This window comes from Laccaria bicolor, genomic scaffold, assembly GCF_000143565.1.
Source record: "Laccaria bicolor S238N-H82 LACBIscaffold_26 genomic scaffold, whole genome shotgun sequence".
Lineage (NCBI taxonomy): Eukaryota > Fungi > Basidiomycota > Agaricomycetes > Agaricales > Hydnangiaceae > Laccaria > Laccaria bicolor.
This window is the reverse complement of record NW_001889897.1, coordinates 233,289-249,100: the sequence shown is the minus strand read 5'-3', so window position 1 is coordinate 249,100 and position 15,812 is coordinate 233,289. Positions and strand designations below refer to the sequence as shown.

General features: G+C 47.4%; 5 protein-coding genes across 5 annotated transcripts; 2 read left to right on the top strand and 3 right to left on the bottom strand.

The window, feature by feature from the left end:
- Positions 1-830: 830 nt before the first annotated feature.
- Positions 831-2,349, top strand: LACBIDRAFT_330299 (uncharacterized protein; the record flags this gene model as incomplete). The annotated part of the gene is made up of 7 exons (XM_001884592.1): positions 831-945; positions 1,038-1,141; positions 1,325-1,513; positions 1,720-1,932; positions 2,156-2,176; positions 2,212-2,226; positions 2,332-2,349. The coding sequence occupies 7 exons, from the start codon at positions 831-833 to the stop codon at positions 2,347-2,349; spliced, it is 675 nt and encodes a 224-aa protein (XP_001884627.1).
- Positions 2,350-7,031: 4,682 nt separating this feature from the next.
- On the bottom strand, positions 7,032-8,511 carry LACBIDRAFT_304052 (uncharacterized protein; the record flags this gene model as incomplete). Its single annotated transcript, XM_001884499.1, has 9 exons — positions 7,032-7,225; positions 7,280-7,303; positions 7,357-7,561; positions 7,623-7,631; positions 7,686-7,756; positions 7,812-7,993; positions 8,048-8,108; positions 8,165-8,252; positions 8,308-8,511. 9 exons carry the CDS (start codon positions 8,509-8,511, stop codon positions 7,032-7,034), a joined length of 1,038 nt encoding a protein of 345 aa, XP_001884534.1.
- Positions 8,512-10,837: 2,326 nt separating this feature from the next.
- On the bottom strand, positions 10,838-11,206 carry LACBIDRAFT_304051 (uncharacterized protein; the record flags this gene model as incomplete). Its single annotated transcript, XM_001884498.1, has 4 exons — positions 10,838-10,853; positions 10,907-10,988; positions 11,036-11,120; positions 11,168-11,206. The coding sequence occupies 4 exons, from the start codon at positions 11,204-11,206 to the stop codon at positions 10,838-10,840; spliced, it is 222 nt and encodes a 73-aa protein (XP_001884533.1).
- Positions 11,207-12,494: 1,288 nt separating this feature from the next.
- On the top strand, positions 12,495-13,082 carry LACBIDRAFT_304050 (uncharacterized protein; the record flags this gene model as incomplete). The annotated part of the gene is made up of 1 exon (XM_001884591.1): positions 12,495-13,082. The coding sequence occupies one exon, from the start codon at positions 12,495-12,497 to the stop codon at positions 13,080-13,082; it is 588 nt and encodes a 195-aa protein (XP_001884626.1).
- A 743-nt stretch (positions 13,083-13,825) lies between these two features.
- LACBIDRAFT_304049 (uncharacterized protein) lies at positions 13,826-14,876 on the bottom strand (the record flags this gene model as incomplete). Its single annotated transcript, XM_001884497.1, has 4 exons — positions 13,826-13,967; positions 14,017-14,117; positions 14,166-14,246; positions 14,301-14,876. The coding sequence occupies 4 exons, from the start codon at positions 14,874-14,876 to the stop codon at positions 13,826-13,828; spliced, it is 900 nt and encodes a 299-aa protein (XP_001884532.1).
- Between the last annotated feature and the right edge of the window lie 936 nt (positions 14,877-15,812).

Here is a 15,812-nt window from a genome sequence, read left to right as displayed (position 1 = left end):
CCAAGTATTCCAGTGATATTTAGCTAATAGAAGCGACCCACCTCGCCGGGATCTTGAAGAAATTGATGCCTTGTAAAAGGCGAGAAAATTGGTGGACAAAGATACCTCGAAGTAACGGAAACTTTAGACGCACATCTTTGATGAGTCGGAACGCTATACAATGCTCTTGGGGCTTCCAAATAATTTCAAGTCTCGTTCGAATTTTTGTGTTCTCGAGGATTGTCTAACAGGTATCCAAATATGGAAGAACAGATCAAAGTAGCCAGGCACTAAAGAAATCTTCTTCCGCATAACGATGAGTTCCATGAATTCGGGTTTGATAGGCAGGATGGCCCCGTCTGTGTACTAGACGCTCTCTACTGTTGGTTTCTTTGTTTTCTTCGTTGTCAATGAGAAGGACGCAATAGTAGGCACGGATTTGCCAGAGCTGACGCGTGGTAGCTTTGCGTGTGTCGAATGGTGTCCGAATGTTGAAGGCAGGTGCATGACGCGTTACGCGTTTGTTTTGTCTTGTTTTGCTGGCAGGCAATCCTCTTCAACCCCCACACTGACGAGTGCGAAGATCATCACAGCACTCCACCGATCTTCAATCCAAGGGCCCGCCTAGCTCAATTGTGTAGAGCATCAGACTCATGTGCGTTTCTTCATTTGGATCTGGCAAATAGCTGGTAGCTACCAACGAGGACAATACTTAAGCGAGACCAACTTCCGTGACCACCTGTAGATCTCGTTTTGGATGTCGAGGACAGTTTGGCCACATTACGCACAAAGGGAACTCTGGCCATTGCAGGTCACATCTGCAGTACGCCTTGACAGCCAGGGGTATATCAATGGTAGATCGGTTGGTAACTTGTGGGTCGCTCGACCCCCCCTTCACCAGCCTTCACCACACCTTCGAAGCCGCGAGAAGCCCAGGGTTATTAATCCCACGTTCTTCAATTGTCTGTGCGTCCTTCCCTTGGCATCGTCTCTTCTTTTATGGCGTCCAATTTACGACATACTAGAAGTCCCCCAGCTACTACCGTTTCTACCATTAGCCCTCCCATCTCGCATTTACCTCCATCTCAAAATCTCCCACCCTGGTTTCCGACTAACAGGCAACCCGCTTGACGCGATGGACTTCCCCAACTTTGTTTCGTCGGTCTGTCATGGGACACTCTTGCCTTATCTTCATCACAAATAATGTGAGAGTTTGGACAGGACGATTTTGGGCCTTGTCCGTCAGACATGTCACTCGAGAGTGCGAAATGTCCCTTCCGACACGTTGCTGAGTTCTTAGAACGCTCCCGTCCAAGCCCGTCTTTGTATTTTTCTTGACACGTAGGTGTTCCAAGATGAATGCGGCCAATACCAGCGCGATGACGCTGACTCGTGCATCAAATGGTTCGACTTCCTCCTTGAGCTTGAGCTTGAGGCTGTTGGCATGCTCCTTGGCAGGGTGCCTGATTCCGCGAGTTCCATCTTCTCAGTGGATCTTATACCCAGTCGTCCAGATCCTTGCCCATCTTTCACCGTACGCCATGCCAATCCACCGCTCAGATCCTTACCAATCTTATCTTGGAGACTGAGGGAATCGATCATAGTACCCTGTCAACATTCTTGACCCCCTCTGAGAGCTAGCATATTTTCGATTGCCTATCCTCGCCCAAAACATGTGATTCTATGCGGGATACCCCTCCCTCAAATTTCATTTGCCCCGCTTAACCTTACCTCGTTTAGGCTCAACTTTCTACTGGAGACGTTGTCGATACAAGGCTCTGCACCCTTTTAGAAGTGCATCGCACACTCGAGGAACTGACGTTATGCTACGTCCTCCTCGCTCCGCCTCTCCCAATTTTGCTCTACATCGCCCACACCCCGATCTCGCGACAACCTCCTGGCCGCACTCGTTTGTCTCTCGTCTCCAGTGTTGACCGTGACCATGCTGACCAGGTAGGCCATATCCATGTTTTCTTGGGAATCCACTGGCTTTGCCACATCCCATGAACGTGGGCATGGTTTGAAACGAGACGAGTCGTCTCGTTTCAGTGAAGTGGCTTAAACTTTACGAGGGGACCCTGACTCCTTGAACTCCCTTTTTTACAAAGCCCAATTCGCGAAGGAAAATGACATGTAGAGAGTGTATGTTACCGTCACAAGACTTCAATTTCTACAGACTCCGATCGCGACCTCGTTCGTAGGTTTCTGATCGACCGCATTATGTATATTCAGCGTGAGCAAGGTGCAGTGCGTGAGCGTGACTCTCACGCCACCTGAGTAGTCAACCGTCGAACTTTTCCTTCTTGCAAAGTCGTGGATATTCGAGCATTTGCAAACACATTTATGTCGTAGATAAGCTCCTATACATAAATTATGTTGTTTGTGGTTAATGTATAAGAAAAAATTGGAAATTTGGGCGATGAGTTATTGGATGACTTTCCGTAAGCTTTTATTCGGGGAAATAGATTATTTCTTGATATCTTGGCTCTGTTGCCGTGTTGCCGGGGCCAAATGGGGACGAAAAATATTCTTCGTGCCTGTTTTCACATCTCAATAAACCTTACTTAATCTGTCAGACCCCTCTTCATAGATTAAACTCGCTAGAATAAAATGTTCCCAAGCCAATCTTGGCCTCATCCTCTCCCCTTATTGGCTGAAACAACCTTCTGTTGTATAGCAATTGTATAGTACATGATAGCCTGTCTACATCAGACACTGTAAACATTGTAATTAACTTCAGCGTACAGTCATCCACCTGCCAATGATACACCCAAAATGAGAAATTAGCTTCAACAAATTTGAGAACAGCCTTTCTCTACAAAAACTACATGAAAATCTCAGATAAATGCCCTTCTATGACCATACCAAATTTCACAATGTTTGACCCACATTTCATGGAGATAAACTAAGATTATGGGTGTATCATTGAGGGGTGTGGCTGTATTTGGCTATTTCCGAAAAACAGTCCATTTTGTATGCTCCACAGCTTTGCCAATTCTACCTCAATTGCATCCAAATTATGTACAGCGGTAGATATGAGTTTGTACTACTTGTTACAACTTGTTTTGTAAAAATCGGTCTAGTATTGAGCGAGATATTTGCTAGTCAAAAGTGTATCAAATGGGGGTGGTGTATCATTAAGGGGTGGATGACTGTACCATGCAGCACAAAATATTGGGAACGGAACGATAAATAGCTTGCGGAATGTCAGCTTGAATAGATGAAACGACTAAACTGACATTCGATCTCCGAAATATGATATGTAGGATTAAAAACCTTACGGAAAGTCATCCATTTGTCATACTGTATATATTGAGGTTCTCCAGAAGTTCCAATGGGCGGTTTTGAATCTTTTGATACTGTAGGAATTGAATTGGGTTGTAGGTGGAGGCTACTATGCCCTATCAGTACTTCGGCAGACCCTCTCAGTCGGCACTTTCTGAATTATATGTTCTACACTAGCTAAACCTTAGATACTTGAGATATATGTTCTTGGGTGTATTTCAAACCATTTCCAAGTTGTTTTGAACGCTTATATGAATTATTGCGCCGGTCCCCTCGAACGAGGATTTCGGGGAATTGTCACGCTTGCTGACAGCGGAGTTGGAAACAGAATCCCCGTAAAAGCTCCGTGACGCGTCAACAAGTCCAAATTTAGGCGCGTCCTGACGCGTGTTTGTTTAGCGCTCGTCTCACCCTGATTATGGCACGCCTCAAACGCACACACCGCAGTACCAGCGACAACACCTACGAGCTCCGAATTCAAGCTGCTTTGAATGGCCTTGCTCAAGGAACCTTTCCCTCAATAGCAAAAGCTGCAGAGGAGCACAATGTGGGTTTGTTGCCTTTTTCTTTCTGTGTTATTCAACGCAATACAGGTCAGCCGGCAAACCTTATCAGATAGAGCAAAGGGGATTCACAAGAGTAGGAAAGAATCTTACGAGAGGCGACGTCTGTTGTCTAATTCTGAGGAGAATGTTCTTCTTTCGTGGTGTGACCACACGGCTATCACGGCAAAACCTATGGACCCTGCAACCCTGCGTGGACGTGCACTCTCCATCAAAGGGGTGTATCCCGGAAAACATTGGCATCGGCGCTTCATCAAACGACATCCAGAGCTGAAGCTTGGAAAAGCCAGTGGCCTTGATCCAAACCGAGCGCACAACTTTAATGAACCGACAATGAAGCATTACTTCCAACTGCGTCAGGAAGTAGAGGAAAAGTATGATGGAATCCCACCAGAACATCAATGGAACATGGACGAGAAAGGTATTCAATTGGGTGGAGGGCGAAAAAATAATGGCCGCAAGTTTATTTTTACACGCCGTCAAAAAGAGCGCTACAGAATCAAGAGCGACAATCTGGAGCTTGTAACAATCATTGAGTGTGTTTCTGCTGCTGGTGTTGCGATGCCACCCAGCTTCGTTCTCAAGGATGGGCCTAAACCCGATACTCGAAGGCTACTCGACGAATCTGTATCGAGGTAATAAGTTTTCTTGAAATTTTGATTGATCAATGACGGCTAATGCTTTTTATATATTTTAGCATCGCATTCTCTCCGAATGGCTGGACCGACCGTGAAATATGTGAGCGGTGGTTCACAGACCAATTTGTTCCTTTCGCGATGTCCAAGCGTGTTTGTGATAAACCCATTTTCCTCAACTACGACGGTCACGACTCACATGAAACGTTCGATATGCAACGCGTCGCGTTTGAAAACAATGTTATTCTCATTGCGTTTCCTTCAAAAACAACACACAAAACTCAGCCACTGGATGTCAGTGTCTTTTCGGCTGTACAGGATCGGTGGTCCTATCACTGTGACAAGCGTGTCGCAGAAGGCATCTCAATGAACCGATACAACATCATTCATGAATATCTTCAAGTGCGGCATGTCATTACCCCTGAACTCATTCAAGCGGCCTTCCGGAAGACTGGGATCTACCCATTGAACCCGTCTATTTTTACGGCGGATGATTTTGCTCCAAGCAAATCTTTTTCCGTGATTGCACATGTTCCGGCATCTTTTCCAGATGAAGTGCCAACATCTCCTCCAGCGTACCTCTCCGAAATCGACGATACGACGGACAGTGAATACGCCCCGTTTGACAGTGACGACACCCCATCCTGCAATGATGTACCCATGGACCACCACTCCCCTACTTCGAACGGAAACTCTGACGATGATTTGGAGGCTGTGCCGTGTCTTTCAAGTGTGGAGACAATGTCCCCGTTACCCGATTCTCACTTCTGTGACTGGGATGATTCGAACGGAGACTCTGACGATGATTTGGAGGCTGTGCCGTGTCTTTCAAGTGTGGAGACAATGTCCCCGTTACCCGATTCTCACTTCTGTGACTGGGATGATTCGAACGGAGACTCTGACGATGATTTGGAGGCCGTGCCGTGTCTTTCAAGTGTGGAGACAATGTCCCCGTTACCCGATTCTCACTTCTGTGACTGGGATGAACCACTCGACTTCATCAACGATCCATTTTCACTTGCTTTCGATTCTTCACTCGATGATCCTTTCACCGGCCCCTCTGAACACTCTCATAATGTGATTCACACTCCCATCACACCAAACAACGGGCTTTCAGACAATCGATTCACCGTGACACCGGCATCCACTCGAACAACTCGGTCTTCGTTTACACCAATCAAAATCCTTCCCGCACTTCAGTACCTTCCGATTCATGATGACGAAAAGAAGTCACACGACGAACTTGTTCAGGAAGTGCGACGTCTCCGAAACCAAGTCAACGGACTGTCAATGTCGCTCTCGATGCAGACAGCTGAACTCAGGGCTTCGAACGCGCACTGTACAGTTATACGCCGTGAGTTAGGCGACGTGCGAATACAGCTGGAGAATATTCGCGCCAAAAAGTCTCGTGGCTCCACCAAAATTAAGGGCCGCGTCCTGACACTTCCCGAAATGAGAGCAGCGTTTGATGCGGAAGATAAGGAACGACAAGAAAAGGAACGCGTCGAGAGGGAGAAGGAAGTGCAAAAGGCGGCGGATGCTCTCTCTCGGAGTGCACAGGTTGCTCAAGACATCGTTTCGAAGGTTTTTGACAAGCCGCTGACGACTTACAAAAAAAGGGACGATGTTGATGCCCTTGCGGGAGCACTCAGTATTTCAAACACGGGAACCATCCCCGAGGTTACTACAAGAATCAAGGACCACCTTGCCTCTCATCCCGAGTTGAAAACCAGTGATCGTTTTGCAGGGTTATATCAAGAGGGTCGTCGCCGTGCTGCAATTTTAGCACCTCTCACCAATTCAGCGGAAATCTCTCAAGCACACCCCAGCACCCCTCAACAAACTTGGCTGAATACCTCCCATACTGGAGACTTTTCCCAAAACATGTCCCCAGTACCACCAACCAGCTCGCAAACACGCCCGCGCCCACGACCCATCGCAAAACCGAGACTTGAGTTGCCGCAAGTGCCTCGAGTCTCCATGCTGCCACCAGCTCAGTTGACTTCTTACTTTTTGCCGCAGAGTAACGATACATTTTGATTCTTTTACTGACTTCGCGCAACGATAGTATGTAGATTATATATGATCTACTACTTAGTATGTCTTGATACACTGTTACCTGGCCTTTTTGCGGCCTTTGCTTTTGTTTACCTCAGGGGAAGCCGAGCGGAGACTGAATTTGGCGCCAGGCACGAGCGTTATGATTTGTGACCGCCGACTGAGAGGGTCTGCCGAAGTACTGATAGGGCATAGTATAGATGAAAGTTTTTTAACAGATTTTTTTTGATTCACGCATGGAATGTTTGATATAAGTATGCCATGTGGGCCGAGGAGTAATTTGTAGGGCTCGCCTATCTCAAATCATAAGCATCCGAACGTTGCGAGTTTGCTATGCGAAATAGGCCATGAGTTTTTATTCCAGTCTGAGATGGAGTTCTTCCCAACACAGTCATGCACGGGCATTTCATGAAAAGACGACGGCTCAGAGCTCAGGCCTAAACATAAAACCCTCCGTTGTATCTGTGTCTCCTTTACAAATTCCACCTGAATTCTACCGGCAACCAAATTCCTACCATCCTCGCCTCTCAAAGTCAGCCAACATATCCCTAGTCGACTCCTCCTGGGTGAAGAACTTGATTCCGAGGATCTTCTCCTCCTTCGTTTTGTCGTAGTTGATCAGGTACACCCTTTCCATCTCAGGAACCCCTCGAGGGAGCTTGTGCGATGGAATGGGCGAAGGTTGAATGGAGTTCGCGGTATCAACTAGATGAAAGAGGAAGGTCAGTTGTTATTCAAGTCGAAAATTGAAAAACCAACTCCAGTCCTGCCAGTGGTACGAACCTATGGTAATAATATTAGCATGGAACTTGAACGCGAAACGGGTGAACACATACCGCCGTTAACAATGATACGTTCTCCTCCTGCCGCGTCCTTCTCCAATGCCCTGACATGTGCCTCTGCAATGTCGCGGACATCGGTCCACGAGCTAGATCCGGAAAGAGACTCCTTGGTTTTGGGTGTATCGGCTACCACCATGTTGTACCAATACTGAAGGGACGTGTTCAGCGCCGAAAGTGATTTAACGTCATGGATTGGAGGCTGTTATATGTTTAGTCAGAAATTCACTTAGTGGGACGCCTTGACATAAGAAGATGCTCACGCCGAAAATCTAGAGATAGCTCGGTGGTTAGTCGTCAGGTTCATGAGAAATCAACGCACTCACGAAGGGAGGGTTGAGAACCGTCAAATCCCATTGAATTTTGTCCTTGTTCTTCTCGACAAAGTCCCATGCGGCTAAATGTAAACTTGATCAGGGCCAAAAAGGAATCGACGCAAATAAGTCACGAACATTTTTCAGCTAGCGTCTTCGACGCGCGGTATATCTCCATCGGCTCCGATTTCTTACCCTTTTCCTCGACTGCTTTAACCGATCCCATGTTCCAGTCCTTCTCACTGAACGTAGTAGGCTTTGAAGGAGGGTCCATGACAGCGGCGGTCGAGGACGTAACGACGATTCTTTTCACGTTAGTCCTAGCAGATTGTTGTTGGTTAGCCCGAGATACCCGAGTCACGGAATAAACGCACCCGTTCTTCAGCGCGCTCTCGAGAATCCCGACGGTTCCTCGGATAGCCGGCTGGTAAAAGTCTGCATAAAAGCATGCTCAAATCACGCGGGTGCGTCGTGGCTTTACAAAAATGTACCTCGCGGATCTTCGACATTGGAGTGGAATGGCGATGCAGTGTGTGCGATCGCGTCCACTCCCTTCACGGCCTCGTCAAACGCTCCTGGCTACCATAAACTCTCAGTTCAAGCCACTTATTCCCTCTGGACAAGCGCTACGCACCTTGGAGATATCCTCAACGACCACTACCTCCAACTTTTCACCGAAAGGTTTAAAATACTCCTTCAGGTACCTTCCCTTCTCCTCCGATCGGACTGTTCCGCGTACGGAGTACCCGCGCTCGAGCAGGGTTTGAACTACCCAAATGGCAAGATACCCATTTGCGCCAGATACGAGCACTTTTCCTCCTGGTTGTGTGGTTGGCATTTCTGGTGGGGTTAGGAAGAAATGAGGAGATGTTGGATGTCTTGAATCCCCCAAACTTACTCAGCTGTATCATCCCGGATTAGGTAGTTTAGTTTTTCCGTTGCCGACGTGCCGCCAGTATCGCCGGCGCGTGACCTGACGCGCTGACCCAACGCTGACCTGACGCAGGGCACGCACCCGAATCGCTCCTCTATACATAACTTGAAGTTGAGAAGGACATATGGGTGTTGTCGTCAAGTTGTCGTGTTGCTGATCCCGTTACGTCAGTGATCGCACATCATGCATCATGCATCAGTTCCCACCTGCTTGTTCCGAATTCACCTCTGCGAGCGAAGGACTGTTTTTTTGAGTTTTGTTACACGCCCGAACACAAAAATTCGCTGGCGTGTCTGAATAAGAATGACATAAACGTGTCCTAGTTTCGCGATAAAAGAACGTTGGCCTGAACAATAAGCGTTACTTAGTTTCGAAAATAGGACAACTGGCGTCCAGAATAATGTAAGTGTCCTTCAAAATTTGACACGTAAAAATAAGCTTCAACAGACCTCAAGTCTATAGAGAGGACAAAGCAGGAACGGAGGTCGGGCGTAATATTATATGGTAGTTGAGCGCAAATTATTTATCTTTCTATCAATAAATAGACTAGATTATTAAGGACACCCCTCTTGTCTATGAGAGGTCGTTTTCTACCTTTGTTAGAAGTAGGGCACACGGGAGAAGAACATGAGCTCTGCATCGCCCTGGATTGATCATTCAATACAAACGGGTTCATGCGAACCAATGACAGCACCCCCTGCGGACAGTTCAGAAGGTCATTCGGCAGTGCTGTCTTCCCGGAACTCGGAAATCAAGGCGTTAAGTCGAGAGCTTCCAAGGAAGTCTTATTCAGAGTTTGAGAGGTTAGTTCACACCAGGCTCACCTGCCCATTGACGGTCCGTCATCTCAAACGATCCTGACACCTTGCTCAAGCATGTATAGCGACGGACCGAATTCAATTGCGGAGTTTATGAATAAAAACACAGCCCCACTGATTGCAAGTTAATGATTATCTCCAATTCTGGTAAACACATTCAAGTAAGGAAATAGCCTAGTATCGGCAGCTCAGGGTAAAATTAGTATGATTCTCCAGGTCGTGTAATTTCCCTTAACCTCATGGTTTTCAAAGGGATAGTTCCCCTCCTTACCCAGCCCCGTTTGGTCGCGCCAAAAACCTGGATTTCCTTGAAACACTCAGCGAATAAGGACCAACGACACTCCGTGCCGAAGCGGAGATAAGGACGTTAACGATACCGTTCTGCTTCCGGTCTCGACGGGTTGTCCAATTACCCTAAGACGAATGTATTTTTTGACAACGTCCATGTATTATTGCATCTGCGCCAGACAAAGTTAAATTTTCAAGAGTTGTGTGAGGAATAATTTGAAAATCGAAGTCTTCCCACAGAGAAAGAGGTGATTAGGTGTATGAATTGTAGCCGGTCAATCCTTCAGTTATCGTTCATTGAAGCTCTGATTAATATGATATGTAGAGCTAGACTATTTTCTGTCAAGTGAGAATTGATACACTCTGCGTCGCTGGCTGCTGCCGATAGTCCTATAGAGATAATTAAATGTCGGACCGGCTGTCCTGCATCGTCCACTTATTACAGGCGTTGTTAACATACCACCACCACCCATTTTACTCTTAAACTTACCCTTAATTTGACTCTATGGCAGTATTGAACCGTTTCCATGCCAGAAAAGTCCAATTTCCGATTTCTTTTCTAGATTTTGACCAATGTGTTACTCTGCACGAACCACAATATTATTAATGTGGATTGACCCAGTGGCTATAAATTATTGTGCAATTTTTTGGCATTGTAGGGATTTGTTCCAGACTTGTGGCGAAGCAAATCCCTTCGAGGGTCAACGTTCAACGCCGACGAAATTTGCTAGCTAGGTGCTATCATTGTTTGGCGGATGTCACCTTCTTGACTTTCCTATGTATGTAACATTAACGGTGATGCATATGGTTTGTTGGTAAATTCTTTCCTAAATACGCCCGTCAGCTCAAGTCTGTCACCAGTGTCACTGGGTATGATTATTCGACGTAAAACCTTAAATCGATCGATCATCACGATCATCATTGGCGCAGTGGGACCTCGCCGGTGGGACCCAGCTTGGCCGCTATGATGCAAGATCTACATTTATGGGATACATTATGAGAGAAAGTGCAGGGAAAGTAATGAAAATCTACGCATAGAAACATATGGGTACATATGTACATATAGGCGATAGGAATTGAAAATCTCTGCGAGCCAGGTCATCCGAAATCTCACTCCGCAAAATCTAACGCTGAGCAGAACTGAAAATCGTGGGTTGGTTTTGGACAATGACAAAAAAAATGAAATCACATACACGGGGGTATATTGGCACGCAAGGGAACGGCGATCGCAGTTGGAGCACGATGGCCGATTTCCATCGCATTTTAGTTTCCGCCCTTTATGAAAATTAGTTGCGTCGGGATATGAGTGGAAAGTGCAAGACCTCTGCAGAACTGACAAGCCATAGGTGTCCTCCTGGGTACTTTTGACAACGGCAACGAAGTTTGAGAACCATTCTTGTCATTTCTCTGAGCAATCCATTAGCGTCCGAAAAATGTGGGATACAAGACAGTACCTGTTCCGATTCTTGTTGTTCGACTGGACTGGGAGACATGGCTCGAATTATTTTAGCGGCTAGTATATGGTGGATTGAGAACTTCGTCGTTTCGACAAGGGCGGGGGGGTTTTTATACCTCAGGAAAACGAGGGCTAAAAGAAAATTAAAGGGTTCGGCGACGATGCATGACTCGCTCCTTTCATCTCACAGCAATCCTTCGCGAAATGGTATATATCATCTCGGTCTGTCAGGGCGAGCAGAAGCTGCACACAGTTCCGGGGCGAGATCTTGAACTAGTACTCAGATTGACGCTGGGGTGTCTGTGAAAGGGTCCGCTCCAGAATTTTGTTTTCTTTTTACCGATCTTGTGACAGTCGACGGGCTCAATGTCAAGTCGGCAAGGCAAACAACAACGGCTGACAGCACTGCGCACTACACAACTTCGATAAGCTGTAGTCAACGTATTTCGAGTTGAAATGTCACCAGAATACCTTAATTTGAACAATTTTGCTGCTTCGTAGAGCTTTCAGAGTGTCTGTGCACTCCGCGGTTCGGGTGGTATTATCTAAAGGCCGGCAGTGTATCAGCAAAACATGGCATCGATTGAAACCCTCCAGACACCCACACACACCACGTTGAGGGACTAGGTATTGCCAAATAAATCTGATATGGAAGAAGGAGAGTAACATTAGCACGTATCCGAAAATGAAAATGTACGACGACGAACCGACATCTTTACGTTCGCGAGTATGGAGTGGAGTGGAGTGCTGGTGTTACTGACACTACCGATTAAGGCTGACGTCCCTCTACGTCTTATGTACTCATACCGACCTATGGACAACGTCTCGGTCGGAGCAAGATGCTTTCTGAGAAAGCCGACAGCCTGATGCTTCACATTAGCGGTTGTGGAATGAAGGGTCAAAGGAGAACGTGCCGTCCTCAAATGGATAAATATCCCACATGCCCCACTGCTGTTCAGGAACGTCGTACAAATCGCGGACTCAGATGAAGAACAGACAAATTACATTTTGATGTTTCTCTTCCCAAAGTAGAATATTCATCTTCTTACATGTACATCCATCATGAAGTTCTTCTGAATTTTAGTCATCGATAAAGTCGGTGGTATGATCAACGTGACACTAGAATTGGAAAATCGGACACATCCGGACTTTTCAGGTTGGCATTTTAAATCCTTGGAGTGGGGTATTTCCGGACCGGGAAATCGAACAATGCGACGTGAACAAATGAGCAGAAAGTGCGACCTCTTCTCTCCAAGGGGGTTGCGTGTCCACCTGTCCAGCAGCAGTTTTCGCGCGCCAAGGAGTCGATATAATTGTGAGGAGTTATGAGGCTCTCCACAGGAATTGCCCACCTCCTTGTCGATATCCAATCGAGGTACATTTCGGCCTTCAGAGTTCCACAGCACCCACGTTTCCCAGATATCCGTCGGACCCGCAGGTACGGTGCCTTCAGCCGCATTGAGGCTGCGACGATCGAAACATTGGAGGTGCTCCGAAACGTCGCAGTTTATAGCCTGGTTATGGAAGGCAACCAAGCCAGGTGTCGCGGTGAGGGTCAAGCGGAATTTTTACAATCACGAAACGAAGAATGTTCCAAAAGGAGACGGCTGGACATGCCCCCCAGAACAATGGTACGAGACGAGTGCTGCGTGTCAATTCCGATGAATGACTCTGATACGTTGGCGAGATCGGATCGGAATCATGGTTTGGTAGCTCTTTCGATGCATAGAATAAGCGACCTCATGCAAGAAAACTCGATCTACCATCAAGTCTTCATCAGACCACGAAAAGAAGCCCATGACTTGCGAACGCGCGGACGGAGAAAAGGTTTGAGATTCCAATGGTTCGCGCGGAATGCCGAGTGCAGGGACGGAACGTACCCTCCAGTATTGAAGGAAAGAGAACTTGCCTGAATGCTGTAACACATTAATGTCTTCCCAGTGAATGATATAGCTCATCAGACTCACGAATGTCAGCAGGACCGAAGTGAGGCCGATATAAACGTGGGTCGTCAAAAAAAAATGAAGAAAGTTGGTTTTCTAAAAAAACTCATCTTAAGGGCGACGCTATCAAGAGAGTCCAATGATCGATAGACGCACAAAAATTGTATGTCCGGATCAAAGGTTCCGAAATACTAGTCGCAAGTGTGTTAGCGTAGCTCGCAACCAAATCGTAGAAACTTAGCAAGGGATACGACTCCAGTTGCGTGGAGTTTTACTTTGGTTCTACAGCACCGAAACATGAAATGAGTTGGGAGACGCGTGGCACGCATTTATCTGCCAGGAGTCGTGTTTGAGTGGCACGAGGTAAGTGTTTCTTAGCAACTTAAGTGATACGGACAGAACTGCGTTTTTCGCGAATGGTAGACTTTTCTTTCCGGGTCGCCCAATAACATCATATCTGTCGTGTCATGCACTGGTTCCACCACGTATTTGCGGTTAGCTAGGTGATGAGATTAGATTAACCTGGATCCGTATCGGATTTTCAATGAACCAGAAATTGGGGGCATGGGATTCAAGATTCAACCATGTCGAAAAAGGCACAGTCAATGTTTGACTGCGGAACGTAGATTGGATATTAATTAGTTGGTTATAGGTTTAATCTAATATCTAAATGTCGCTAAGCAGCTTCTGAGCAAAAGGAAAAGCACTCATTCTCAACGGTGTTTATGCTTGGGGTTCAGGTCCTGCCCATCCGCCAAAAGTACAGGTTCATCCGACTTAGGGGGTTCTCCCATCGCTTTCTTCAATTGCGCACTATGAAGAAGCTTTGCATAGAGCGGTTGAACAAATATGGCACTATAGAAGATGTTAAAGTTCCATATGTTCGCAAAAGACGAGGACTTACGTTGCTTCTACGAGGAGAGTTCCGTCCAAGTCCTCAACCCGTCCTGTAACGGTCGCTTTGCGTCCCTTCACTTCTTGAAGGGATGTCTTTATGACGACAAACTGACAAGAAGGTCAAACTGCGTCCTTCTCGACAATGAGATAGTTTACCTGATCAGCCATAGTCGGCGCACGGTAATTTAATGAGAGGTTCGCAGTGACACCAACTTTCTCAGGAAGATTACTAATAGCCTGCAAAAGCATCAGCATCTAAGATCATATTTCTTAGCAACAGATTTAACTCACAGTCCGAGCCAAAGTTTCGTCCAAAAGTGTAGCCAACAGCCCTCCATGGACAATCCCATCATGGCCGCAAACACCCCTCCCCAAATGTAAAAAAACTACGCTCTCACTCTCATCCTTCTTCGCCCGAATCAGAGGGTATAACGCCAATTTCCCCGGTCCCCGCAAGGCACCTGCGGTCAAATTATTTACACGCCTCTCTTCGGGGAAGGCTTGATATGGCCGAGTCTCATACCACTCATCGGCGTCGGGCATCGACCTGAGCTTCTGCAGCAACGGCAAAGCTTGAAGCTTAGCTTCGAGATCTTCGGTGAACGCTATTGATTCTGGAGAAAAAGGATCTGCCGGCGGTCCTGGCGCTGCCCTCGGAAATAGGATGGCGATGGGTGGCGGGGGGAACATAGCACCGAGTGTGCCTGCTGTAGCAGCTATGCCGACGGCCGCCGCCAACGCTACAAGCGATCTCCTGAAACTCGATGGTGCTGGCGGGGTGGTGGATGAAAGACGAACACGATTTAGGCGTGTGGCGCGGAGCACGAGCCGATGAGCAGGCAAACGTCCAAGCAACGACGTCGACATTCTACGACAAAAGACTTGGCCTTGACGTTACTGATACCCTAGCCAGGCTCTTGAAAAGGTGGAGGAGGGTAGGCTGACCAGCCTCGACGTGAACTTCGGAGTATTACCACGCCAGCACAATAAGTTTTTGGTGGCTGTGTATCGAAGTCGGCTATCGGCCACATTGTTGCCGGATTTTTCAACAACAGAGAAATCACTTTGCATTGAACAGACTAGTCACATACAACAGGACTCGCTCGTAATTTTCAAAATCCAATCTACTAAACGTCTTGGGCTCCACTTCCAGATTTGCCAGGCGTCGCAGGGTAGTTACTTCCCACTCCGGCCTCTTGGGGCTGACTACCCAAGCCAGTAGGTGCATCGTAACGCTGACCACCCGTGTATGAAGTGTCGTTCAATCGGTTGGGAGGGTACGATGTATCTTGTTGTCCACCTACTTGTGCGTTAGCTGACCGTCTTCGAACAAGATCATCTTTCCTTCTCACCAGCTTTCACGTCACCAGCTCTTCCTTGTCCTATTTACAAGTGAGAGAGCTTCGCTGGATCAAAGTAATTGCTTACCATAACCGTAAGCTGTGCCCTGCCCACCGTAGGACGGAGCGGGAGCGCCCTGAGGACCATATGGAGGGGTCGCGCCCTGGTGTCCGTATTGCGAGGCAGCGTCCTGTGGACCATATGGCGAGGTAGCGCCCTGAGGTCCGTATTGCGAAGCAGCGCCCTGGGGTCCGTATGGAGAGGGTGCTCCCTGTGCTCCATACGGGACAGCCGTATCCTGGGTTGCAGCCTGCCCATAAACGCCTGCACCAGTTTGATGACCTTGTCCTGCAATTTCAGGGGTGAAATTCCCAACTTTATGGGATACCCACCCTTCCAGCGCCCCATACCGCGTTCGAATTCCTCTCTTCCTTTCCGAGAAATCTCTTCGTTCTTCGTAAC